Below are 27383 nucleotides of genomic sequence, written 5' to 3' on the forward strand. Positions count from 1 at the left end.
ATGTGTATGATTGATTAAATCGGCTAATTGACATATCCATACCTCCTCTACTTATTATTTGTTGTGGTAAGAACATTTAAGATCTCCTCTCAGAAATTTTTAATTATACATGATTACTAACCATAGTCACCTGCCATGCAGTATTTATCCTAACTTTGTACCCCTTGACCAATATCTCCCGATTCCCCCCAGTTTCTGGAAACCACCATTCTACCTTTTGCTTCTAAGCATTTGATGTTTCTCCTAATTTTAATGCATGATAAGACAGACAAGCTGGTGGGAAGCTTGCTTCTCAGTGGGTGGTCACTTACCTAGAAATAGCGGCCTGAATCAGAGAGGAAAGTATGTGGTAAACACAACCTTCTTGGGCTGGGTCTGGAAATTCATGCTTACGTCTCCAGGTAGGCAGGCGATGCTGCTGAGAGGGAAAAAAGCCGGGAGAGGAGAGGCTTTCCGGGGTGACAGGCCAGTCACTGGAGGGCTTATACAAAACAACAGAGGGCTTATTTTGTGGGCTGAAAGGGTGATATGTTAGGCCATGCCCTTACCTGAGGATGACAAATAGTAAAATTGTAATCATTTTCATCACTGTTATGGAACAGGGAGTTTAGGTCAACTGAAATTTCCAGTGTACTCAAGAGTGTACTTTTGAGCTTCAAACACGCTTGAAAAATCCGTGTTAGAGAAAGGAGAGGAGGAGGCTTGCAGAACCAGGGCAACAGGAGTGGAATGTGGGAAAGGAGCCCCGGAGTGAAGGAGACACCGCAAGAGCCTAGGAGTCACCAGGATAGGTGCAGATGTCAGCTGAGCTGGGAAGGCCAGCGCAAGCTAATCTTGGAGCCCCACAGGCCAGCATGCACTCCGGGCTCGTCTCTGCTTCTGTGCACTCCCCACAAGAGGTTCCTGGTCTGGGAGGGGTTCCCTGGCTCCCAAATGCCTGAAGGTCTGAGCAGCAGGCCAGAAACTGAGTCCCAAGGAGGCCTGAAGGGTCATTGGTTGCAAGGAGGTCTAGTATTTGCTTCTCTGGAAAGACAAAAATGCAGGTGCCACCTGTTTCCTCGCCCATCTCCCAGCACTCATGGCAACCGAGTGCCACATTCAGTCTGCACGGGCCTCTCTTATCCCTTCTACCAGTCCCAGAAGCACAGGGGTAAGGCGAGCAAGGAGTCTGAAAGTACTTTCCAGCCTCTGTGCATCTTTTAAGGAGAAGGGGACAGCTGACTCTGTCTAGGTTTTGAATTTTGAAATCGCTAATGTGCAAAAGGCAAAAAGCTTTCTTAGTGCCACTTTGCCACCCAGAAAGGAGATAAAATATCCTCACTGAAACTGAGAAATAAGACTTAACGTCATTGTATTTATTAGGTTCTCAAACAATACACATTCACATCCTTTTGAATACAGTACATTTGGCACAATAATGTTTACAATGAAATAACACTAATGAATGGCAAGAGATTAAAATTACATCCAGAGAGGAAAAAAAAATGTACAAATAAAGCATCACAATACAAAAAAAATCCCTAAAACTGAATACGTTTTTATGTTTAGCCAGAATTATTTTGCACATAATTTTTAAAGAGGTAATTTTTTTAGCCTTCTTTTTTTTTTTTTTTTTTTTTTTAAAGCAAGAATGCGTTGTTTTTCACCTTTGGAAGGAATAATTATATTTCCATTTCACAAAGTCCATAATGAGAGAACACAGGAAAACTGCTATCCTTCATATAATTTTTGGCATTTTTTTGCATTCCATTTTTAAATTTTTCTTGAGAAAAACAAAGAGTGGGAGGGTGGCTGGAAAGATTAGAAAGAATTGGCAGAAGTGTAACAGTGTGTCTGCTTCCAAACTCTTGTGAAAATGAAAATGAAACAATCATTACTCAAGGAACACACAAGCGTTTTTCTGTAGACCCACACTGGACTGAAATCAGCCTATGTGAGAATTTCATCAGCCGGAGGTATCCCAGCAAGCCTGGCTCTGGGTGCTGACAGGGGCCTCTCTGGGCCAGGCAGACTGCCTAGAACTGCTGGGTGGAATGTATTCTTTGACTTCCCAGCAAAATCATCAGTTGTCCTGCAGGAAAGGCCCAACCAACCCCAGCCACCATGTGACCACCACCAACGCCTTGGACAAGGACATTTGGCATTGCAGTTAGAGCTTACTTGGTTGTCCAAAGTTCATAGCGACGAAAAGAAAACAAGAAAAAGAGACAGCAGTAGTTACACATGAGTATGACGGGCAGTATTGTCATGTCTTCCTAAAAAATGAGATGATGCCACCATGAAGATGTTTCTGTGCTTGTACTCAACTCCAGAAGATAGTCGCTCCCTAGCACGTCAAGTTACCGAAGATAAATTAAATTAATCTAATGTTCTTCATCATTTCACTGGTATGCCAAACACATGAACTCATATAGCATAATATTTAATATTTTCAATTATCATAAGAACAGATAATAATTACACCTGAGTTTTTAAAAAAATAAAAACAAAAGAGAATTGAATGTTATTGTTAATAACAAAGGCTATCACCAGTCAGATGCAAATATGGACACAAACTCTCCGTGGGCTCAGGACAGTCAATGTCCAAGCTTTGGAACCACCATCAAAAACATTCCTTTCTCTCCTCCATCTCTATCAGGGCATAACAGAGCTCAGGAGGACTGTATGTGAGATTTAATATAGCTTAATACATGTTGACTCTTTTAAAATAAACCAAAATGAAATGAACGATACAAAGAAGCTCCCCTCCCTCCCCCCAGAAAAGGAACATACCTATCTCTCGGTAACTTGAACCAATACACATACAGAGTATTGCACCTGGTCATTATTATAATTATTCTTTCATAGACTAAAGTTTTATAATATGCCTGAACATGCAGCAGTTGATACCTCTATATTCAATGAATTAATTCCACAGGCCTTGCAGCAAACACTATATACAAAAATCTCAAATGTACAAAAGGCAAAAAGCGTCATTGGTGCCACTTTGCCACTCACAAGTATATATATTTAGGGGCAGCTGGGAAATCTTCGTGCAATAGTTGGAATGGATTCCATTCCTGCTAAAAATCAGTTCAGTAAGATAGGTAATCAAATGACCTCCGGGAAACATATACACAAAGCCACAGAGAACCCTTGGAAATCAAAGAATGTAACACTGTTAGCATATCTACAGGAGGTAACATCACATCCCTTAAATAGTGTCCACGTGAGTTTCCACCGCAGTTCACACAGAAACAGCACTCCGAGTACATCGTGCCACGCTGTCAGTTTTCAAACAAGTTGCTCTTCAGTCTTCCGATCCCCTCTGCAGAAGCCACGTGTAGCTCATTCTGCTTATTCCGAAAGCAGGTATTTCATATACAACATGTTTAATGTTTAAAAACCACGACACAGTAGTACTACCATTTTGTACAAGTGCGCAGAAAAGAACACACTGTTGCAGAAAATAAACAGCGCATATGCTAGGAACTTAGGATGAAACTGGAAAGAGAATTTGGGAGCTGAGTTTTGCTAGAACCCCAGGGTCATGGCCATCGCCACGGTGGCCTTTGTGTTCAGGTAGAGCTTTAATAGCGAGGTGCACTACTTGTTCCCTTTTCTCTCAATTCATATAGCCCTCGGGTAGTGACAGCCTCAACCTCCAACGACTGGTTTCTCGTTGTAATTAGCCCTTTAGTATCTACCTGTGTTCAGATCAGAATTTATATCTCTTGGCCAATTGGAAAGCAAATTTGAGACTATATTTTCCAAATGTTCGTAGAGTTCAAAATCCCATTTCTTTTTCCACAAAGAGGATTTCTTCCACGAGATACAAGCTTACACGACTTTGGCATGCTCCGAAGTTAGAACCAAAGCAGGCAAGAGTTAGCCATTCCAGAACAAACCAACACAGCCAGTCAGCCAGCCCGTGCATCTCCAGTCTCCCTCCCTCACATGGCACACCTCGAAGGTGCCCACCCTCTGCGGAAGAAGCACCGGTCTCTTGTCCTGGACAGAAGGGCAGGGGTGGCAAGCCAGGGCAGGGTGTAGGAGGGAAGAGAGACGCAGAGGGGTCAGGATTCTATGTCCCATAGCAGAGCCAGAGTCTTCTTGTTTGCTTCCTTTTTATTGTCGTTGTTTGTTGTGGTAAAAGAACTGAAGTTGCTTCCCTGCCAGGAGCCCCTGAGGAGTGGACCCAGGCTTGACAGCAGTCCTACCTGGTCCCAACCAGTCTATACTACTGGTAAGACGAGAACCGAGAGTGCCTTCTGGTCACCAGGTGGGAGCGGGAGGAGGTGGCCTGGGGGAGGGGGATACAATAAATAGACAGTGGACGTGGGGTGGGGGCTCCGGGGAGAGGAGTAGTTCAAGACCTTCTGAGCCTCTGCAACCCAGGAATCGTCTTGGAAACCCTGATCGCAGCAACAGCAAACTCCACCCAGAGAGGCTACTCAGGGCATCAGGTCTTCACCAAAGTAGGAGAAGCCTTTGAATTCTTCCTGGTTGATCTGCTTCACAATCGCTTCGTCCACTAGAGTGAGTACCGGCTCTTCCCGGGTAAAGTCTTGGTCAAAGTTATTGACGTCTCTTTTGGTTTTCTGTGGGGAGAAAAGAGAAAGCACTGAGTCCGGGCTGACTTCCCTCCTGAGGGCCCCCCCCATGGGGAGTGGGCATGGTGCTGACCGGCCTCTTGCCAAAGCGGGCCTCTAGCTACTGACAGCAGACACGGGGCTGTTCGATGAGGCGACGATGGATGGCCCCGGGACTGGGAGGTGGCAGAGGAGGAGAGGAAGGATGAGTCAAAGTGAGAAGGAAGAAGGGGTGAGAGGGTATGATGGAAAAGCAGGGAAGTGGGATTCCCACAGACTGTGTGTGTGTGCGTGCGTGTGTGTGTGTAAAGTAGGATGCAAAACTCCCATCTCACGCCCCCTTCCAGCAACTTCCATAACCTTTTAGCTCCACAGAGACCTTCCTCCCTGTGACCCAAGGAACACACTTGATCCCCCTCCCACCCTAGAGCAGACTCTATAATCTTGCCATGTCTGCCCCACGTGACACCCTCTCTACAAGTAGAAGGATAGGAAACTGCCCTCTCCACGAACCCTAGCTTGTGTTCTCACATTTTTTTTTATTATCACATTCAACGCGCTGACTTGCCAAAATGTATTTACACTCTTGTCTAGACCCAGAACTCCTTAAAGGCAGGGACCTTGTCTTATTCAGCCTTGGGTTTCCACCAGTTCCCTTGCAATAAGTTTGCATTGAATGAAGGGATCAAATCCACGACTGACTCCCATCTCTGAAAGACCCCTGCTCAGTGGAGGTTCAAGTTCTCAAAGAACAACTGTGTGGCTTATGGTTTCTGGAGGGAGGAGGACAGCAATCAGTCTGCCCACAAAGGCATCCTGGTTTCTGGAAAAAATCAGAAAGCGTAAATAATACTCTCTACCATTCAGGGCTTAGAGTTGAGTTGAGGAGACAGTATTTCTGTCTAGAATACGCTGCATTAGTTGGAAAAATGTCCGTGGAGAAGTCAGGGCTTGGGCCAGGACTTGAAGAATGGGTTACAACTGTCTTGGTAGAGATGGGAGGGAGAGAGGCACTTTGGCAGGGGGAAGGATGGGACAGAGGCGAGGGCCGGGACACAAAAAATGTGCACATAGGACAATGGGTTTGCCAAGCTGCAGGGGCCGGGTCCAGTAAGGGGATGTTGGGAGTTAGGGCTGGAGTCCGAAGGCAGAGGCCTTCAGTGGTGGGTCCTCTCTCCCCCATAGCAAGAGCATAATGCCTGGAAGATGAAAATAGCCCCAGCAATACTTTTTCAGATGCTGATGAACTGGTATTACCCAGGATTAGTGACCTGGATGGTGGAATAAATCTTATGAAAAGATTAGCATGATTATTGATAGGAGAAATAATAGATTCCGTGCTCTGTGGAAACCAGTAACCTGAAAGATGTTCACAGGCGGTCCATGAAAAAAGTGGTTTTCAGACAAAGCCCTATTTTGTGCCCTGCTCTTGGAAATTCGCCATGCACACTGGCAAATTAAGGTCTCGGAGAAGTTGAAGAGTAAGGAAACCAGGTTCACTATGTCTAGGCCAGTCTTCCTCAAATTTGACATAAAACTTTTCTTTTTTTCCCCCCTAAATGACTTATGGACATCTCTCTGGAGAGCAGGGTTCTGCAGACACAGAGAAATACTGTTTTACGGCTTACAATATTTGGGAAATACTGGCTTACGGCTTATAGAGAATCTTTACATGCATTTGCTCCTTGGTTCCTCAGAACATGCAGGAATTATTATCCTGATTTTACAGATGAGGAAACTGTAGCTCAAAGAAGTTTGGTGACTTGCAAAAGCACAGCCAGAACGCAAATCCAGGCTGCAGCAGGACACCTTCCACAGGGTGGAAGGTCTGGAGATGTGGGTACTGGAGACACGGAAAGACATAGCAAGGGTCAATGTCAACCAGGAGACATTGAAGTAAAGCCATTGGCCTAAAATAAAGCCAGAAAGACCTGTCAGCAGGCAAGCCTGATGGCAGATGGCTGTGAGTCTGGGAGACAGTGGATACAGGGACCGCGTGAGCTGTGCACAGGGTCTGTCTGCAAATGGCCCCAGATTGAGATCAGAATCCCAAATGGCTCTGAGCAGGGATGAGTTAATTTTTACCATCTTTTAGAGCCACTGGTCCTGCTTAGTGCCTTCTCCTTGGGTGTGAGCTGCATAGTTCAGTAGGTCCCAGAGACCTCAGGAGGGGGGCAGAGGGGAAACAGAAAACCCAAGAGATCTCCAGAAACAGAGGCTACAGCTAAAGGACATCTGTGCCCCTTGAGATAGGAATGCTGAGCAGTTTAATCACCTCTGCCAGGAGGGCTGGCCCCGGGCAGCAGGACTATCTGTTCCCCTTCTCTGGCATGTATAGGGCAAGAGGAAAAGGAGGGCCCTGCTGGGAGAGGGACTTCAGAGGGGAACAACAAAGACCATCCCCACAGTGACGCACACGGGGTGCGGGAGGTGGCGCTGGGAAAGGGTGTGGTAAGGCCTCTTCTGATCTCTATCGAAGGAGGGATGGACTCGCGGACGGAGGAGGGTTCCAGAGCATGGGCCCTCTGTGCTGGGTGAGATGAATCTGGGGGAGGAGGCGGTGGAGGAGGCAGCACCAACTTGGAAGCACAGGGCATCGGCCCAGGAGGCAACCCACGGGCCTTGGCACTGGGTGCTGGGGCTGAGGGGACCATGGGTCATAGGGGTGGTAGCAGGGTAAAGAAGAGAGTTGAGGAACAAGGCAGGAGGAAACCCCCTTTGAAATGTCACTAAGGGTGGGCCATGCCCAGGTCTGTGGGGTTCTCAACTACCAGCTCTCTCTCAACTACCAGCAAAAGAGGGGAACTTGTGTATAAAGAACCTCAGGAAATCTGTAAACTCCCTGGCGTTGCCTCTTCCTGTTGACCCAATTGTTTGTGTTTCACCAATTGGGCATTAGTGTCTATTCATCGTGGAAACTGGTTTCCTTCCCTGAGGTCAACTGAGCATTGTGGTGAAGCCAGACTCTAGAGGTTGAATTTCGCAACTTGCTGATTGAGAACCAGGGAATCAGGCTCAGTCAATACAGCTAGGGATATCATTTCTCAGGATCTCTTGCTCCACAGCAGGCAAACTTGGAGAGTCATTTTGCTCAGCTCTGGGATTCTCAGAGGTCCCAGAACCATCTTTGGTATTCAAGAGGACATACCATTCATCCTGACCTCTCCAGACTTGGCTCACCTGTCCCATTATATAATTTGGTCCCCACCCTATTTTCCTTAGAGATCCCTGCCCTATTTTCCTCTTAGATGCATGTAAGTTACTCATTTCCAACTTAAATACGCAGCATCCCCACTGTGTGTAATCCCTGACTGTTAACATTAGAGGCTTGGGAAGTTCTCCGAAGCAAACACCTCTAGGAAAATCCATCCTCTTATATTAATGGCATGTCAACAGCAGAGCATCCTCCGATTTGTAAAGGATTGCAGATAACACCCTTTACTCATTGATTTTATTATTTTGAAGGCTGCTATCCCTCTCACAGAGCAGGCACGAGATTCGACTCCAAGGTTCTAAGGGGCAAACTCTCAGAGATACTTGTTCATCCTGATCTGCAGTTGCCCATGGCTCCCTAGTGTCTAAATATCAGTCTCTTTGCTCACAATGCACAGTCTGAGAGATGACACTGAAACACGTGGAACAGCATTCTAATGCTGCAGACCTTACCTCTTCCATGAACCGTTTTCCACAACCTTAGCCCACATTTAGAGAAGGCCACGTAGTCTATGGCCATACCACCCTGAACGTGCCCAATCTTGTCTGATCTCGGAAGCTAAGCAGGGCTGGGCCTGGTTAGTACTTGGATGGGAGAAGGCCACATAGAAGAGGAGAAAGATCACTGGTTGCATCCCCATCCCGGTACTATCCTTTCCTGGTTATATGATATTGTGGGGTTAATCTCCTTGAGCTTTTGTCTTTTCATCTGTAAAACGGGAGTGTCCTGTAGCTTGCCTTGAAGACTGAATGAGATGCCAGATGTTCGTTGCCTAGCTGCAGATCTTGGCACACATAAATGTAAGTGGCTGCTCAATACATGTCAGTTCCTACCCTGCCTCTGAACCTTAGCACCTGTGTGCCGTGGGCACAGATGATGCCGACAGCTTGGTTGTCACCTGATGCAGTCCATGTGATCTGCTCATTGATGAACTTTTTTTTTTTGAGTTGGAGTCTCACTCCATCGCCCAGGCTGGAGTGCAGTAGCATGCTGATGGCCACCCCAGCATCAACCTGCTGTGCTCAGGTGATCCTCCCACCTCAGCCTTCCAAGTAGCTGGAATTACAGGTGCATGCTACCAAGCCCAGCTAATTTTTGATTTATTGTAGAGACGAGGAAGTTGCACAGGTGGATCTCGAACCCACAGGCTCAGGCAATCCACTCGCCTTGGCCTCCCAAAGTGTTGGGATTAGAGGCTTGAGCCACCGTACCTGGCCGATGAACTTCCTGAAGGTGAGGACTGAGTTCCATCCTTCTCTCTAAGCCTCCAAATCCTGAACTGGTACTGAGGCAGGGTCTGCCTGACTACCCTAGTGCTTCCTCTAGGAATTGAGATGGGTCTACAACACCTCACTACTTCCAGGCAGAGTCCAAAGTTCTTACACTCCCCTCCTCCTAAGATCCCTCAGGATCCTGTCCTGGCTTACTTCTCAGGCTTCATCTCCCTGGCGTACTGATTGCAGGGTTCTCCAGACTCACTAGCTTCCTCCTGCCTCTCAGTCTTGCACAGCATGCTCTCTGCACAGCATGCTCTCTGTCCGGATGCCCACTCGCAACTTATCCACTCCATCCTCCAACCTCAATGTCCATGCCCTTCTTTCAGGAATCTTCCTTGTCCCACCACCAAGACTGGTTTGAACAGAGCCCCCGCCATCTCTCCTAACTTATCACAGCACTTACCACCTTGGGGACTGTCCTTCTTTCAACTTCTCTGAGTCCTTGTAGGCAGGGACTGGATTGAGCTTATGCTGTCCCCATCTTAGCACAATGCCTAGTATGTACTGAGTATTCAATAGACATCTTCTGGGGGAAAAGAAATCAATAAAGACACCTCCCTTGCCCCTACTTTATCTAGAGTCAGGAAAGGGATCTGGTTCAGGACCAGTGGCTGCTGCCTTGCCAGAGGGGTTTGTCATTTTGGGAAGCAGAGGCAGAGGGGAGGGAGAAAGTTGAACTTTCATTTATGAAGGGCGTGGAGTGAGGCAACCCAGATCATCACTTAGCCCCATGGGGCCTGCAAACCAGGGAGGCATAGGCCTAATGAATGGGGTTTCTTCTCCCAGCACGTGAGGCCCTAGAGTTCTCTACTTGCTGACACAAGGTAGAAACGGAAACAAGTTCAACCAGGGTTTGGGAAAATTCCAAGACAGATGAATTTAGGGACTTGGTGGGTATGTACCTGGCCCTTGTGGTTGGTGTTAGGGAAAAGAACATTCCTATCCTCTTTAGCATCCTTTCAGAAATAAGGTCTTGGATTTGAGAGATCTGGGGTTGACATTGGGAGAAGGGCATGTTTCTGGTGTTTGAAGTTGAAGGAGGGATGTAGGACTGAAGGAAACAGAGTTTCAGGTCACCCCAGATCCCTCTGAAAGACCACATCCGAGAAGCAAAGCCCCTGGGTCTGCCTCCATGGAAGATCAGGCCTCCATGGAAGCCTAGAGGCTCAGAGGCTGTGAAGGTGTTTGGACCCCAGGACGGAAGTGGGCAGGCAGCATGAATGCTCACTTCCTGTCAGGCCAGCACAATCTCTCACAGCCCTCCCTCTGCTGAAATCATAAACACAGCCTTCAGAGGAGCCAGCGATTCTGCTTCTGTCTTCATCTGATTACCGGATCAACAGATGACTTTGTTCTAAAGCACTGAGAACACACTCTGACCTTACAGACCGGGACACAGGGCTGGTTTTCATGTGGCCGCCTTGCTGGTCCCTGCCTTCCTCCTTATCTCCGCTTGGTGTGACAGCAAGAGTATAAGCAGCACAGTGACCCCAAGCCAGAAGTCCTCTGCCTCATGGGTGCAGCCAGAAGTGGGTGCTGTCTCTGCACGGTCTCCAAAACACCAGCTTCCCTCCAGTTCGCATGTCAACCGCCGACTCCCTCTGAAGTCTTCCCTGACACCAGCCTCGACCCACCCCCCACCCCCATTCCCCTGGCACTGCCTGGATCATGCATTTGGCCCCTTCTGATATCGTATGTGTGTCATAGGAGGGGGAACCCAAAAAACCCAGAATTTATTTATAAAAAAATGTGTATTTATGTTTACATATTTAAATTTCAGTCACCTTCAAAGTACTCTCTGTTTGATGCAATACATCAAGATGCTTTTTTTTTTTTGTTGCTCAAAACAGTTTTTGAACTTATCCATTTTGATACCTTTTAGTGCTTCTGCTGTTTTTTGTTACACCTCCTTACATCAGCAGAATGTTTCCCTTTGAGGACATTTTCATCCAGGGAAACAAAAAACAAATGTTGCTCGGGGCGAGATCGGGTGAATAGAGAGAGAGGGGAATGGGAGTCGTGCCGTTTTTTGGTCAAAAACTGCTGAACACTCAGCGAGGTGGGTTGGTGTGCTCATAAATCACCCATCATGCAATGGGCAAATGCATCAAAAAAATCTCCAAAAAAAACTCACTGAAGCTGAATGCAACCTCTCACAACAAAACTAGCTGGTACACTGATGCCGATGGGTTCCTATAACACTTACCTAGCAGGGGAAGCCTGTACTACAAGAAGCTGCCTTCCAAAAGTAAATTCCAGGGTTTTTTTTGGTCCCCACCATATTCTCCTCTCATAACCCTCAAGGCAGGGGACACAGTAGACACTTGATGTTCATTTGCTCTAAATAATTCTATTCACTGTAATACTCAAACCCCAAATCCCTCCTAGCTTTGAAATGTCAATATTCTTATCTAAGCTCCACTTTTCTTTTCTTTCTTTCTTTTTTTTTTTTTTAGTTGAAGTCTCACTCAGTGGCTCTGGTTGGAGTGCAGTGGCCTGCTCATGGCCACCCCAGCGTTGACCTGCTGGGCTCCGGTGATCCTTCTGCCTCAGCCTTTCAAGTAGCTGGAACTATAGGCGCACGCTTCCCCGCCTGGCTAATTTTTTGGTTTATTGTAGAGACGAGGTCTCGCCAAGTTGCCCAGGCTGGTCTTGAACCTGTGGGCTTGGGCAAACTGCTCACCTTGGCCTCCCAAAGTGCTGGGATTACAGCTACCACGCCCAGCCCACTTTTCTTTTTAAAATAATATTCTTTAAAAAAAGTAAGAATTTAAATGAGAATGCTTCCTCAACAACTAACTAGATCCTTACATAGATACATATATTCATTATATCCATATATCCTAATTAACAAAGCATATGTATTAATGAAATATGGAAGTGATTGCTACATAGTGCTTTGCCTGGCAAAAATGAGGGTTGGAATCAAATTTAACTCTCAATTGAAAAGTTCTCTGGATATAATTTTTCCTCCCTTCTCTCCTTTTGTTTTTTTTGTTGTTGTTGTTGGGCAGTTTCACTCTGTTGCCCAGGCTGGAGTGCTGTGGCACAATCACAGCTCACTGCAGCCTTGTCCTCCTGGGTTCTGCCTCCCAAGTAGCTGGGACTACAGGTATGCACCACCACACCCAGCTTATTTTTTTATTTAAATATTTTGTAGAGATGAAGTCTCGCTATGTTGCCCAGGCTATTCTTGAACTCCTGGGCTCAAGCAATCCTCCTGCCTCGGCCACCCCAAGTTCTGGAATTATAGGCATGAGCCACCATGCAAGGCTTTGGATTTTCTTTATATACAAAGGGCAAAACATATAGAGAGGTCACCTGGCAGTGAGCTGCCCATGGAACTTTCTCCAGCACCCATCTTACTCCTACTGCTTTTTCATCTGTCTCTTTTTTAGAAGGTAATGGCCAGAGCTCACTGCTTGATTCTCAATTCTGTGGTCTAAACAATGCCAAGTGCAGAGATGTTACACTTTCCTTGATGTGAACCCTTAAATTAAACTGATGTTGCCAAAGATAGTATCAACGTTTCATCATTTCTTAAGTCGCTGTGATAAAACATGGATGCTATCTGTGTCATATCAATCTAATTTTACCCTGGTATGGGTTGAATTGTGTCTCCCAAAAAAGATAGGTGAAGTCCTGACCCCAGTACCTTGGAATGTGACTTTATTTGGAAATAAGGTCTTTACAGATATAAGCAAATTAAGAGGAAGTCATTAGGGTGGGCCCTAATCCAATATGACTAGTGTCTTTATAAGAAGGGTAAATTGGACACAGAGACAGACATGCACAGAGGGAAGACCGCACGAAGATTGGAGTTGTGCTGTCACAGCCTAGGAGGGACGGTCTGGGATTACTGGAAGCTCAAAGAGGCGAGGAAGGATTCTTCTCTTACAGGTTTCAGAGGGAGCATGGCCCTGCCAAAACCTTGATTTCAGATTTTTAGTCTTCAAAATTGTGAGACAGTCCATTTCTGCTCTAAGCTCCCCAGGTTGTGGTACTTTCTTACAGCAATCCTGGGACACTCATACAAAATTTTATTTTTCTGATACTGGTTTTTAAAATTCAAGCGGAATCCTTTGCCATTAACCCTGATTTCCTCTTACCTGGGGACATATTTCTAGCCTATTAAGATCACCATAAATAATGATTCTGTAGGCCGGGCTTGGGGGCTCAGTGTGTAATCCCAGTACTTTGGGAGGCTGAGGTGAGTGGATTGCCTGAGCCTGCGGGTTTGAGACCAGCCCAGGCAACTTGGCGAGACCTCGTTGCTACAATAAATCAAAAATTAGCCTGGTGTGGTAGTGCATGCCTGTAGTTCTAGCTACTTGGGAGGCTAAGGCGGAAGGATCACCAGAGTCCAGCAGGTTGATGCTGGGGTGGCCATGAGTGTGCCACTGCTCTCCAGCCTGGGTGACAGAGTGTGACTCCAACTCAAAAAAAAAATTAATAATGATTCTATAACTTATGTCTCTGAGTCTCAGTGTGATTACCAAGGAAGTAGAGAAAACATGTATACCTAGCTTTCTGAGGGTTATAGGTAAAGCCCAGGTAGACTCTAACATACTATGCAAATGTCATTTAATTCTGTCCTTCATCTTATCTGCTATATTCTTCAACTTATGTCATCCTAAAATTCGGTCTGCCTCCAAGCTCTCTATGAAGACACATATAAAAATATCTAGGACAGGATCAGGCTCAGAGCCCTTCAACCTTCCTCTACAAACAGCTGTCCCGCCAAGCTGACACAGGTCCCACCTTAGAGTATGATAGTTAAATCCATTGAGAATCAACCAGACTTGGTCACCTTTTTCATCTTGATCACAAGGATGATAATAGAGACTTTTTTAGTTGCTTTGCTAGAATAAAGACACAAATACCTGCAATGTTTCCCTGCTAACATGAAGCTACCTGGTTCCAAATGATTACCATTTCCCCCTAAATAACCCCAAGCTCTCTCTCATAAAAACTTCTAGAAACTTCTAATAGCACTTATCTCACAGTATTCCCAGTCCACATTTTCCCAGTTTCTGAATACTGGAAGACCACTGCCCATCTCTCCTGTCATTTGGTATCACTGCTCTATGCTATTGTTCTCAATTTACCAAGTAGTAGGCATAGCAGACTCTTCAGTAGCCTGGAATGTCATTCACCTGGGCCTGCACTGGAATCACCTGGAGGAGCTTTAACTAATTGTGACGCTGGTTCCATTCCAGAGACTCTGTAAGTGCTCTGGGGTCTAGTGTGGGCACACAGGTGGAGGGGGGAGTGGGGGGGGGGAGGGTCTTAGGGCTCCCCAGGTGAGTTTTATTAAATGTGATTTCTTCTCCTGGCCTTCAGTTCCCTCTAAGGTCTTTTGCCCTAATCTGTGTACTTCAAAGTATTTCTCTTTGAGGAAAAGTTGAAGGCAAAATAACAGCCTTGCTTTGGGTCATTGTTTAACAATCCCAGCTGTGCATCAAAAGCACACACAGCTGGAGAGACACCTGAGCCTCCCCGAGACCACGAATTGCAGTCTCCAGGGAGTGGGGGCCCAGACCTCTGCAATTTTTAAAGCTCTAGGAGTGATTCTTAAGAGCGGCCTAGTTGAGTCTCTCTGTGTAAGGGACCACTGGCTCTCTTCTTTTTTCTTGACTGTTTCAAAAGACCTTTTTATTATCTAAAAGTCTGTTTAGGAGGCATCAGAGAGTTCTGGATTTGGCCTCCTTTCAATTTCACGTTCATGACGTCTCAGTTTCATGACTTCCCTACTTATTTTATATTGGTCTTTATAAAATTGGGACACCAAGAACTCATAATGAATCAGTGACACTGGTGTCTCTAAATGCCAGCCTCTGAGAGGTAGCTTAGTGGTTTAGCCTTCATGCTCTGCGGCCCAAAGACTTGGAATCCATTCCTGTTTCTCCCATTACTAAGTTTTGTGACCTTGTGTAAAGTATGTAGTCTCTCTGTGCTCCCATTTTCTCATCCATAAAATGGGGGCATGAGTGGTCCTCCCCATATATTTGTTAGAAGGATTAAATGAAATGATATATTCAAGTGGAGAATAGTATACGGCCTAGAATAAACCATAAGCACTGTTTCTTTGTCAGCATATGCATCACAACTGTTTGGCTGGGACAAAAAGAATTGTCTTTGGGATGGTCCTGAGGAGAACTTTCTACTTGGTCTTTGTCCACAGAATAATCACTGTTTCACCTGTTGATCTCCATGCTTTCATCTCTGACGCACATGAAAACTAGAACTAACCAGTTTTACTCGAAGCAAAGAACCAAATGTGTGACCCACCCAAAAGAATATTCCTGATCCTTTTTGCCTTCCTACATTGCTTTTTCCTTTTTTCCTTTCACCGATGTGACATTTATAGGATGTACTTTATATATCCTGGTGGATCATCTTTAAACTCTTAGGAATAAGAGAAGGTAAGAAAAATAAAGAGGAAGAAAAAAAGGACAAACTTTACTTTTGTGTGTGTATGTCTGTGTGTGTGTGTGTGTGTATGTCAGGGTGTATCTGTCTCTGTGTGGGTGCCTGTGCTAAATGCGTGTCTCTGTGTGTAGTATGTCTATGTCTGTGTGTCTGTGTATGTCTGTGTGTCATGCATGTCTGGGTATTGTATGTCTGTGCCTGTGTGTTGTGTATTGTATGTGCTGTGTCTGTCTCTGTGTGTGTCATATGTGCACAGAGTTACATGGTGTCAGGGAGGCTGGGGGCACCAAGAGCTGAGAAGTTTGGCAAGAGCTGGGGACTGGGTGCCTTACCAGTCAATGCAGCCTGTCAGGGACACAGACCCAGGGATTCCAGGTCTTCTGTATTGCCAAGAAATGTCCCAATCTACATTTCCACTTCAATCTCTTACTTTCTAAATGTTGCCAATGAATTCAGTTTTTGATTTTTTGGAATTAAAGTCTCACTCTGTTGCCCAGGCTGGAGTGGAGTGGCATGCTCACAGTCACCGCAGTCTCGACCTGCTGGTCTCAGGCGATCCTTCTGCCTCAGCGTTCCAAGCTGAGACTCCAGGTATGCACCACCATGCCTGGCTAATTTTTTGATTTATTGTAATGACACAGTCTCACCAAGTTGCCCAGGCTGGTCTCAAACCTCTGGGCTCAGACAATCCTCTCATCTTGGCCTCCCAAATTACTGGGATTACAGGTGTAATCCATCACTGAATTCCATTTTTTAAAATAACGGTCTCTTGCCTGAGTGGGTCCCACAGCCCTTTAGCCCGTGAACTTCACACTATCTAAAAGGTGGTTGCTCTGCCTTTTAGGGGAGAAAAAAATAAAGACCCATTTGTTTTTTAAGCACAAATGATTGGCTTCATTTTTTAAAAATGGAGGCCACTATGTCCTGGCCATATCCTGACCCAAAGGAGAGCATCCTGGTGGCCTGGTGGCCCCTGCTGCTGGTATGCAGGAAGGAACCCCCCCCACAATCCTGAGGAAGTCTGTATGCACAAATATATATTTTCTTTTCTTTTTTTTTTGAGTTGGAGTCTCACTCTGTTGCCCAGGCTGGAGTGCAGTGGCACGCTCACGGCCAGCCCAGTGTTGACCTGCTGGGTTCTGGCGATCCTTCCACCTCAGCCTTCCAAGTAGCCAGAACTACAGGCATGCGCCACCACACCTGGCTAATTTTTTGATTTATTGTAGAAACTAGGTCTTGCCAAGTTGCCCAGGCTGGTCTCGAACCCGTGGGGTCACCTTAGCCTCCCAAAGTGCTGAGATGATAGGCATGAGCCACTGCGCCCGGACCAACAAATGTATATTTTCAAATGGACCAAATTCTCTCAGACCACCAGGCACGCTCAACGCTCAACCACAGCTGAATTCTGTCAGATCTGCTCTTCGATGGAGTTCAACTATTTCCCCTCTCCCTCCTCTCTCGTTATTATTTGCTAAACTAGAAAAAACATATATTTTTACAAATTCCATTAGAAGCATTACTTTAGAAAAAGAAAAAAAACATAAAACTCGACTTCAGTTATGAGCTAAACCAACCTCCTCCCCTGCATGCAGCAAATATTTTAGTGACCCAAGGAGTTCAGCCCGCGATAATTTGTCTATGAATGAGCTGGGATCTAGCGACACAGTTCTCAGGGATCTCCTTCACAGGGATGGGTAGGTATGCCTGCTGCAAAGAAGTTGCTGCCAAGCTTTGAACACATAATATGATGCTTTTAAACAAGACTTCAGGGCAACTTGGACCCGGAGGTTCCTTTGGAAGGCAGTGCTGGTTTAGAACACAACTCCCTGGTGGCTCCTGCAGAAATGGCAGACGTGTTCCTCATCTGCCCTTGGTGACGTGAGGAGCTTTCCAAGGTGACTTTCAAGCTGCTTCTATCTCTACATTCTACGGCTCAATTTTAAGCAAAAGTAGAGAATGGAAAGTAAACTTCTTCACTGGGGATGCCAGCCCCGGAGCAAGGATTGTCAAATTTTTCTGTCAAAGGCCAGGTAGCAAATATTTCAGGCCTTGTGAAAGGCCTTGTGGCTTTTGTCACAGCTACTCTGCCCTGCTGTTGTTGTCCAATATGTAAATGAATGACTATGGCCGTGTTCCCATAAAACTTTATTAATGGACACTGATGTCTGAATTTCACACAATGTTCATATCTCACGAAACAGTATTCTTTAACCATTAAAAAAAATCCTGTAAAAACCCTTCTTACATTAAGGCTGTCCAAAAACAGGTGGTGAGGGGATTTGGCCAGTCTAGAGGATGGCTTCAAGGCTCCGGTGAACATTGTAGAATACAGAATAGTGTGTTCTGTATATGGACACATCTGGATTTTCCTGGAGAGTTTATTGTATCAGATGCTTGAAGGGGGCAGTGATTCCATCACTAAGTTAAGAACCACTGATTTAAGCATGTCCCTTATAAAAGAACAGACTATCTCAGTGGTACAATAACTCTCGGAGGATCCAACATAGAAGAGAAAGCCCTGAGGAGTATTTTCAGGACCTGAAATGCCCCCTTCTGCTTAGGTCTTTCAGACCACAGGGGTCCCCAGCGTGGGTTGTCCCCTCTGGCCTCAGTGACTATATGGGAAGGCTGAAGTGTCTCACATGACGAGAAAAGTTTCCCAACACAGACTGTGTATTTAAGGCTCTTTCCAGAGGCGTCTGCTCTGTGCAGCTGAAGCCAATAGTCTCAAAGCCTTAGCTTCAAATTCGCCATTTCTCCACCCTCATTCAGGAAGGAGGAATTTCTGGGCATTTCTGAAGGTTGGTGCTAGTCCTGCTCCTCAAACCCTCTACGGCCCACAGGTATGCAACCCTTCAGCTGTGAGATGACTCTAAAACTTGACAACAAAAATATAAAGCATAAATTCCAGATAAGAGTCACCCGGGGCCATGTAATTGTGGATGAGTCCACATCGTACAGTGACATGTTCAGTCTGGGAGTGACAAATGGCCTGGAGGTGCCTCTAAGCATCCCACAAGTCTTGGTTCTCCAGTGAGGCCTGCAGCAGCCGGGGCGAGGGCCTGGGGCTCTTGTCACTAGCAGCGCCCTGCTCAGCCCGGCCTGGCAGGCTCCCGGCAAATTGATTGGACCCTGCAGTGACCCCAGAAGACTGCAGAGACAAACAGCCTTTCTTTTTCATGTATCACCCTTCCAAAGGCAGAACTGAGAGTATTCCTATGGGAATGGAAATGACCCTTCCTGGGGGTGCCACCCCCAAACCAGGCGAGTCCCCTCTTAACCGCGGTGCTCCCTTCCCCTGGCTTCTCTCTCCTGCCACGCCTCAGAACTGGGCCCAAATGACGGCTCAGTCAGGAGAGTCTTTTCCAGAAGCCTGGAGCTCCACGCAGGCATCAACCTTGTATTTGTAGCACTGGCGCAGTGCCTGGGCCAGCTGTTTTTTCAGGTTGAAAAAAATAACAAAGCTTGCAGGTGGAGATTTTGCCAGGTGCTGGCGCTGCAAAAGTGCCTTGGATGCCTGACTCTTGTGACCTCACACCCACCCTACGGAGAGGCGAGTGCTGCCACATCCCCGTTGTAGAGATGGGCAAACAGGCTCAGAGGCGTTAAACTGTCTGCCCAAGGCGCACGCAGGGCCCGGCAAGGGGTGGGGTCAGGACTTGAGTTCTGCTTGTTCTGCCCCCGAGGCCGTGTCCCTGGCGTGTGCCATCCTGCCTCCCATCGAGAACTGCTGGGAGGCATCAGTTCAGCCATCTGTGTACAGGCAGGCAGTGCTGTGCCCAGCACACGCTGCAGGTTCCATGATTTCAGCCAATAGCGGTGTTGCTGTGTCCAAAACAAGCAAAAGCTGCATCTCACCATGTCCCCTTCCGGCGCATAGGCTGCCATCTCTCCTAAGTCTTCTGGGGTCATTTCTGAGACATCAGGGGAGAAGAGGGACACGGCCCTCTGAAGTTTTGTATTACAGTAAGAAATATATTTTAGAGATAACCTAGTGCCCATCAGCTCATCCCACAACCCCAGGAAAAGATTCAGCAAACTAGACTTTAACTTCACTATATGGGATGCGGTCTGGGTTCTAGTCTAATCAAGAATATTCTGTTCCATTTGTCCTATCCTATCCTGGCCTTCGTTAAAATTTTTTCTGCACCTGACTCACTAAATTGATTTTGCAGCCCACTACTGGTTAGACCTTGAAGTAGGATAAAGCAGCATGGGGCTTGAGGTGGTGTGGAGACGGGGTCCCAGGAACTGATGTAGAAATACTGTGTGGCTATCCAGGAATGAAAGGCCTCAGGAGGGGACAGCGCCCTGCCTGCCGTGGCTTGCCTGGGGCCTCAGCTTGCCGAGTCAGTTGGCCCCACGTGGCGGGCGTGCAGTGGCAGGGCCCCAGCCTGGTGATTTGCCGTGAGCCGGTGTCTCCGGCTGGGAGCGGGCAGGCAAATAGTGGCAACCTGGACTCGTTCTGCTTCTAACTGGGGGACCTTTTTCTTTCATCAGTCACTTTTCAAAGCAGTCATTGTTGATGGCTGTTGTTAGCTATTTCAGGGGTATGTTTTGTACCAAAGCAGAAACTTTCTAATCGGGTCCTGGCAAAGCCCATGTCCCTCCACTGGCCAATCTCTCCACTTAAGAAAATGTTCTAGATAGTGATCAGTTCTCTTGGCTCAGGATTTAGGAACATGCTGCCTGTTGGCTTTGAAACGGGAACTGCAAACATTCTTATATGTGTCTCTCAAGTCAAGATGCGATCACCTACCTTCTCTTGTCATTCAAGGACACTTAATGCAGGGTCTTATGACCCCAAATTTCCAGGCATATGCTGGAATTGATCTCGGGCCACAAAAGGTGAGAAGAGAATTTAGAGATAAAAAAAAAACCACTGTAGGTCTGCAGAATTCATCCATCCATCCCACAAATATAGACTGAATTGCTACCATGTGCAGGGAATTGTTCTAATTGCTGGGAATGCACCTGTGAATGAAATGTCTGACCTCTTCTCTTGATAGATTAACCACCTGGTTGCTAATTATTGACATTGGTGATGGACACGTGGAGGTTCATTAGACAGTTCTCTCCATTTTTATGTTTGAAATTTCCACAATAAGCTTAAAAATATAAGTCCCAAATCTCAAAATGATGGTGCTGAGAGATGCCAGGCACAAAAAAGTACATTCTGTATAGCTCCATGTTTATGAAATTCTAGAAAAGACTAACTTAATCTCCAGTGAAAGAAAGTAGAGCAGGGTTGCCTGGAGCTAAGGGCACCAGGAAACTTTGGGGGGGGGTGGGTGGAGATGGTCTATATATTCATTGTGCTAGTGGTTACACAGGTGTATGCATTTTAAAAATGCACCCAGGTCGGGCTCAGTGGTTCAGTCTATATCCCAGCACTTTGGGAGGCTGAGGCGAGTGGATTGCCAGACCCTGCAGGTTCGGGACCCACCCAGGCACCTTGGCGAGACCTCATCTCTACAATAAAAAAAAAAAAATTAGCCGGACGTGGTAGCGCGTGCCTGTAGTTCTGGCTACTTGGAAGGCTGAGGTGGAAGGATCGCTGGACCACAGCAGGTCGAGGCTGTGGTGGCCATGAGTGTGCCACTGCACTCCAGTCTGGGCGACAGAGTGAGTCTCCAACTCAAAAAAAAAAGCACGCAAATGTGCACTTTAAAGGGGTATTTTTTATTCTGTGTCAATTTTACTGCAGTACAGTTGATTTAAAAACCCGGCAAACCCCTGCTGTCATGGAGCATGTTTACAGGGCGGGGCTGGGAGAAACCTTGGGGCTGACTTAATTTACAAGAAGTGGATAGAGAGATTCAGTGACTTAGTCTCACAGGTAGTAACAGCAGGGATCTACACATAGCTCTGTCCAGAAATTTCCCCCCCACTCACTACCTATGATACAGTGTAGGTGCTTAATGCTAGAATGTTACATTTTGGGATGACTGTATTCTCAATCATTCAGTGGAACGCCTACACTCCAAGTACCTGTAGTCTGAGTCTTCCATGCATCCCCAGGCAGACTGCAAATCCTGTTGCTGCCTACATTAGCTGAGATGCCAGCGGCTGTGGGGGGAAGGAAGGAGTCTGGCTAAAGCCTCAAGTTAAGGTCTAGTTTATTTTCTAAGTCATTTTGATTGATAAGCCCCACTTGGGAGGGCTCATCATCCCATTTCCCTACTTAAGACAAGTCTATTTCATATTTTACCAGCCCAGCCATTCTCAACCGTCTTTGACACTTAGCTGGGCTCACATGCCTGAAATACTCCTTCATTGACATCTGTGCTCCAAGAGCCAGGAAAACACAGAGGGTGGGTAGCTGCTGCTATGTGGTCAGGCCTTCTCACTTTGAAGAGGCTGAGGTTAACATGGAACCTTAATGAAACTTCACAGACCTAATGAATATTTGTTAAACCCCAGAATTCTAGAATAACGTTTGAACGTTAAGTTTAGGCCAAACCCAATTCTGTTACCACCACCCTCATCTCCCAGCACAATGAGAAGTAAATAGGACACCAATTCTCCCAAGTGCCAAACTGGATTCCCAGAGCTTTTTCCCTCTACGACAGTTGTGCCCTTGAAGATTCAAAGCCCTAAACCTGGAGTTTGATGCAGGAAGGGGTACCCTGTCAGCCTGCAGTGTCCCTTGGTGCCTGTACCCTTTCAAGAGCAAACACTGGCTGGAGGGCTGAGCCCCTTTGTGATGGAATATTTGAGGTTCTGTCTGCCCTCGCTTCGATGTCCACGAACCAGTCTCTGACCACTGTTCCTCCACTGCTGGCTGCCGGCCACCTTTTAGCCCTCTCTGAGAGCGGGGCAGGAGGACATTGCTCATCCAGTAATGCAGCCCCACCTAGACAGGATCTTCTGCAAGACGGAGGGTGGGAAGTGGCCTAACACAGGCTCCTGGGACCCCTGTCTCCCAGTCTGTTTGGGGAGGCCCTCTTCTTCATGCCATCTCTCACCTTTTTTCTGTCCTCTAACCTCAAGAGGCAAAGCTCCAAACTCCTCTCCCAAATAAGTATCTTGTTAGGAGTCAGGGCTTGAATTTGACTCTACTGTCTACTATTCCTTAAGTATTTTAGTGCAACTGAGTCTTCTCCTGCCACCCAAGCTTCTCAGGGCGATGACATTAAAGTGATGGTGGGGGATTCTTCCCCACTTTTTCTGACTTTCCCCTCCAAGACTCTAGGGCTTCACAGAAGGCACAAAGAACACACTTAAGAAATCTCTGTTGAGTAGAGTCAGTCAGACTCCTGGCTTTCCCCTTCTCCCTTCAAGGCCTTTTCCCGGGTTGTTTGAGCTTCCTTAGCCTTGCCAGCTTTCTCTGCCAAGATCCAGCTTCTCTAGGTAGACACTTCCCCAGTTCCTCCTGCTCTTCTCTCTCTCCATCAGGCATGGCCTGGTAAGTCCTCTGTACTCCCATGTGGGTGGTATATGTGCTACTTAAGCGCCGGTGGGGCAGAGGGGAGATTAAGTTCAACAAGCACAAGTCTGATGAACTCCAAAAGGCATATTCCAACCTAACAGTCACTAAGTTACAAAGGAAAACTTAGAAGGTTATAGAAGTGCCCAACCAAGCCCAGGCCAGCCCAGCCCAAGACTCAAAACTCTTCCTCAAGGTGGAAGTCAGGGCGAGGAACTAAAATGGCATATGCTGGTTGGTCCTCCCACTCCAGGTCGCAGGAATGCTCCTGCAATCAGAATTCTCAGATGGCAAAATCTCATGCGTAGAGTCAAAGACGCTTCAGTGAAGCTGTTTAGCTTAGTGATATCTGGGAAGCCAGGATGCTGGAACGGGATCTCAAGGGTGACTGCTACTGTTTCAGGGCTGGGGCACTGAGGTGCCCAGCTATGCCCAGCAAAAGCACTACTAAGAATGAAGACAGGAAACGTAAAGACGGTGGGCAAGCTCACAGAGTAAAAAGGAGGGCTGATAATGTGGGGAAACTTGGGGTGTCATCCAAGACGCAATGAGACTGGGAATGTCGGCACCTGGGGTGAGGCACCCTCTCCCAGCCCCTCTCATCTCTTAGCAACCCCCAATTCTGACCAGTGGCTGTGCTAGAATGACACCCCACAGGCGCTCCCATAACTCCTGAAATGTGCTCCTCACCTGTCTCCAGAGGCCTTTCTGCCCTGGAATAGCTGGTGCCCTGCTGGGTGGTGCCATCGCCTCATCTGAACTCCTGGACCCTCCAACACTTAAGAAAAGAGTATTGTCCAGTCCAGCCCCGCTCAGTCTTAGACTCCCATGTCCTCCTCACTGTCTGCGTCGACCCCCTCTGAGGCCCCCTGTATATCAGGCACTGATCGTTTCCCATAATTGAGTTTGTTTACTCTTCATAGCAACCCTGGGTAGTAGATCTTTATTATCCCCATGAGCAGACTGAGGCTCAGAGAGATAAGATACCTTTCCCAAGATCCCACAGCCTAAAGTAGAACCTGCTTGTATCTGATTCCAAAGTCCAGCCTCCAAACATCACACCACCTCCTGCCGTCCTTAACTCTTGATTTTCGGCATCTTGGGGTGAGAGGAAGAGGGCTTTTAACAGGCTGGGATGAGGTGGTGAATGGAGAGAGAGGAACTAAAGTTCACTGAGAATCTACAGTGCGTAAAGCAGCTTAGGTCTGTTATCTATTCCTGTTTATGATTCTATGGGGGAGTGTTCTCACCCCCATTTTACAGATAAGGGGGTCGAGGCTTAAGGAGGCCAGAGGTCCAGGGCTGAGATGAATTCTCAGCATCGCATGGCTTTCCTGAGAGAGCAATTTTATTCCAACCCACATGTCTCTGAAGCCAAAGCCAGGATCCTCCAGTCTATGGTACCATGCTACCACCAAAAACAGGTTTCTGGACTTTTCCGGCACCCTCCAGCCCTGGGTCAGAGATCTGGCTCTGTGAAGAATCTTGTAGCCTCCTGGATGATGTCTCCCTATGGCATGGACACAACCCAGAGGGAGGTCCTCATGAAAGGCCACAGGACCTGGCTGTGCTCCTCCCCCAGGACAGACGATGAGGATGGCTTCTAAAGGTCCTCTGGCCTCCGTGGTCACAGCCCGTGCTATCGGATGTCCCTGGGCAGGTGGGCTGGCTTTAGGGGAAGGGGATGCCTGTTCAGCAGGGCTCCTCCTCGGGCCGCTAAGCTGGTGAGGTGTGAGGGTCTCAAGCCCACTTCCCAGGTGTTCTCTCAGCACAGCCCAGTCATGCAGGAGCATGCAGGAGAGGCCTCCCTTGGGGGTCCCGCCATGCAGCGCGGATGGCTGAATGGAAACGAATCATGAGATTGAGAGGGGCCTCTATGTCACCAGGCCTGAGGGCTCACCTACCTGGAGAGACTCCCCACTCTGGAGGCCTTACCTTAAAGAGGGACATTCACACTGAAGCAAACTTGAAAAGAGAGAACACGTACACAAAGAGAAGTTTACTTGGCCAGCATTTTCCTCATTGCCTCTGGCTTTCACTGAGGACAGCTAGGTTTTGGGGGAGGCAAATCTCTCCCCCCTAGGCTGGCTTCCCCCCCATTCCAGCGCTGAAGCCCTGGGAGCCACAATCTCAGAGCCTAACGCTTTTTGGGAAGGAAAGAATGGGTACACAGGAGGGAAGCCAGGAGCGGGCAGGACAACCCCAAGATCTGCAAGGTCAGATGATGTCTTTCAACCACACCAAACACATCACTCTGCCCCCTATGGTCCCAATGGAAGGCAAGCCTACCAGTAACACAAAAGCAAAATGTGCTACTTTTATTGGCGATGAGATAATGCCGCCATCTTGGGATGAAAATCCCAATGAGATAAGACCCGTGGATTCTATGCTTGGAGATTCTCTCCAGTATTAAACCAGCATTTCTGGTTTACCTATCTCCCCTGCTTCATCGACTGCTGGGGCACCTGCCACCAAATATCCCCCCTCTGTGCACCCTTGCTCTGAAGCTAACCAACCCCCAGGTTGGTTGAGTACATGATGTTGACTTGAGTACATGATGGCGCAAAGTCTTTGGTCTGGTGTTGCTGACACGTCACTTGCACAAAATCAGTTCAGTATGTGGTCGATGGGGGTGAACAGGAGGAAGACAAAAGAGAAAGCGGAGAAGGGAGGATACATAGGAGAGCAGGGAGAATCAACGAGAGGAAATTCTCCACACCAAAGCAGAGGCCACTGAAAACTGCACTTGGTGGGGGGGTTAGAGCAAAGGGTGTCGACCTGAAGTCAGGAAACCCAGTTGGACAGATGACAGCTGGGGAGTAAGGGCAGGGGTGAGACCAGGAGGTGCAAGAGCTAAGGAAGCAGAAATCTCAGCTTAGCAAACATCTCAAGAAGGCAAAAGCCTGAGGGGCACTGTAGCCAATTGAGGTATGTGATGGAACCAGACCAGAGGCCAAATTCCAGCTACGAATCTGGACAATCTCCTTGGTGGTATCTCCAGAGGGGCGAGGATTCCTGTGGGGGGATGGAAATCAGGGATGAAAACCATTCCACTGCCACATCTTTGGACCCTGTGGCAATGACCCAGGGACCTCCAGCCTCCACTGGGCCAGCCTGGACAGAGCACAGGCTCACTATGCCTGGTGGGCTCACTATTCCTGCCGCAGAGTGGCTCTGTCTTCACGGTGGGATTTGGGGGTGGGGGGTCAGAAGCTCTGGAAAAACATGCCACTGCATCTTGGCTCTTTGTAAGTCCTAGACTGGATGGCATGACCTCTCCCAGCCTCACTTTTAGCACTGACCACCCAACAAAACCAATTCCTCCCTGATCAGCCAGGTAGAACACCCCCAGGTTACTCAGATACATGGCCAGCTGAGAAGGGGGCAACAGTTATACAGCAGGTTTCTGGAGATTGGTGGCATTCTGGTGAGATGCCAACAGGGCATAGCTTTGAGCAAATGGAGCTAGTCCAAGACAGAGGAATCCTGGAGTTCCCCCATGGGCCCCAGGTACTTGACCAAGTTACCCTGCAGGTTCTCAGTCTTACCAGGCTAGGGGTGCTGTGTAACTGAGGTCACCACCACATTGCAAGGCTGATGGTGTTTGCTCATAGACTTGATCCCTTCCCTTCTCACGGTGTCTATCCTTTAACTTGGAACCTGTCCCTAAGACCCAGGAGTCAAGAACTGCACACTGTCCCCAGCTGCTTGCAATCTACTGTCCTGGCTACTTCTCCCAAGTGATGGGCTCTAAACCAGCTTTTCTTTCTACCTCTTTCAAAGCCTTTTCTTTCTCAGCTCTCCCAGGAAGGCCTCTGATGTGTCCTCAAGTTATAGCCCATCTTGCGATGGAAATCTCTGCCAAATGAATAGAAGGATGACCTCTGTGGGGAACCCATGCCTTCCCCTTGTTTCTCCAATGACCTCTTGTGGGTGGCCACCTCTTTTGCCTGTGGTGAGGCTGCCTCTGCCTGCTGGTATCTGAGCTACGCAGGCGCCCACATTTCTAAGCGGACTCTGAGTTGGTTAGGTGGGGTGATAGCTTATGAAAACCTCATGGGAATTTTCCCATTAGTCTTGCGAAGTTTTCTTCCCGAGATACAGTATATTTATCACTGTCATGGGCTTTAATCCAATTTAAAATTAGTTTCTGCGCTACATGAGTCCACAGACATCTCAATCTGATGCCATGAACATTTTTCAGAAAGAGCTTTCAATTTAGGGACAGTGGAAAGATTTGGGACACTTTTCCAACGTGCTAACTAGATGCAGACTATTCTTTTCTTTTCTGGTTTTGTATTTCTCCTGAGAGAAATCTCTAGTCCCAAGGGTGTCAATGTGATCAGACATTTAAATAGCCTGGATAAGTCTTTAAAAACCTGTCACTGAGAACTCTCGGAGAAACATTACTCAGCTCCAAGTGTGACCAGAAACACCTCTTACACAATATCAGTTTTCTG

General features: G+C 47.3%; 1 protein-coding gene across 1 annotated transcript in view; it reads right to left on the reverse strand.

Moving 5' to 3' along the window:
- Positions 1 to 1334: 1334 nt before the first annotated feature.
- The window catches only part of LOC103256151 (protein kinase C epsilon type), a 105724-nt gene continuing 79675 nt past the window's right edge, over positions 1335 to 27383 (reverse strand). Inside the window, exon 5 of the mRNA XM_008054045.1 lies at positions 1335 to 4580. Within this exon, the coding sequence (XP_008052236.1) occupies positions 4434 to 4580 (147 nt within the window). The 3' untranslated portion in view covers positions 1335 to 4433. The remainder of the gene's footprint in view (positions 4581 to 27383) is intronic.

Source organism: Carlito syrichta, unplaced genomic scaffold, assembly GCF_000164805.1.
Source record: "Carlito syrichta isolate Samal-C Ts95f unplaced genomic scaffold, Tarsius_syrichta-2.0.1 Scaffold288978, whole genome shotgun sequence".
NCBI classification, from domain to species: Eukaryota; Metazoa; Chordata; class Mammalia; order Primates; family Tarsiidae; genus Carlito; species Carlito syrichta.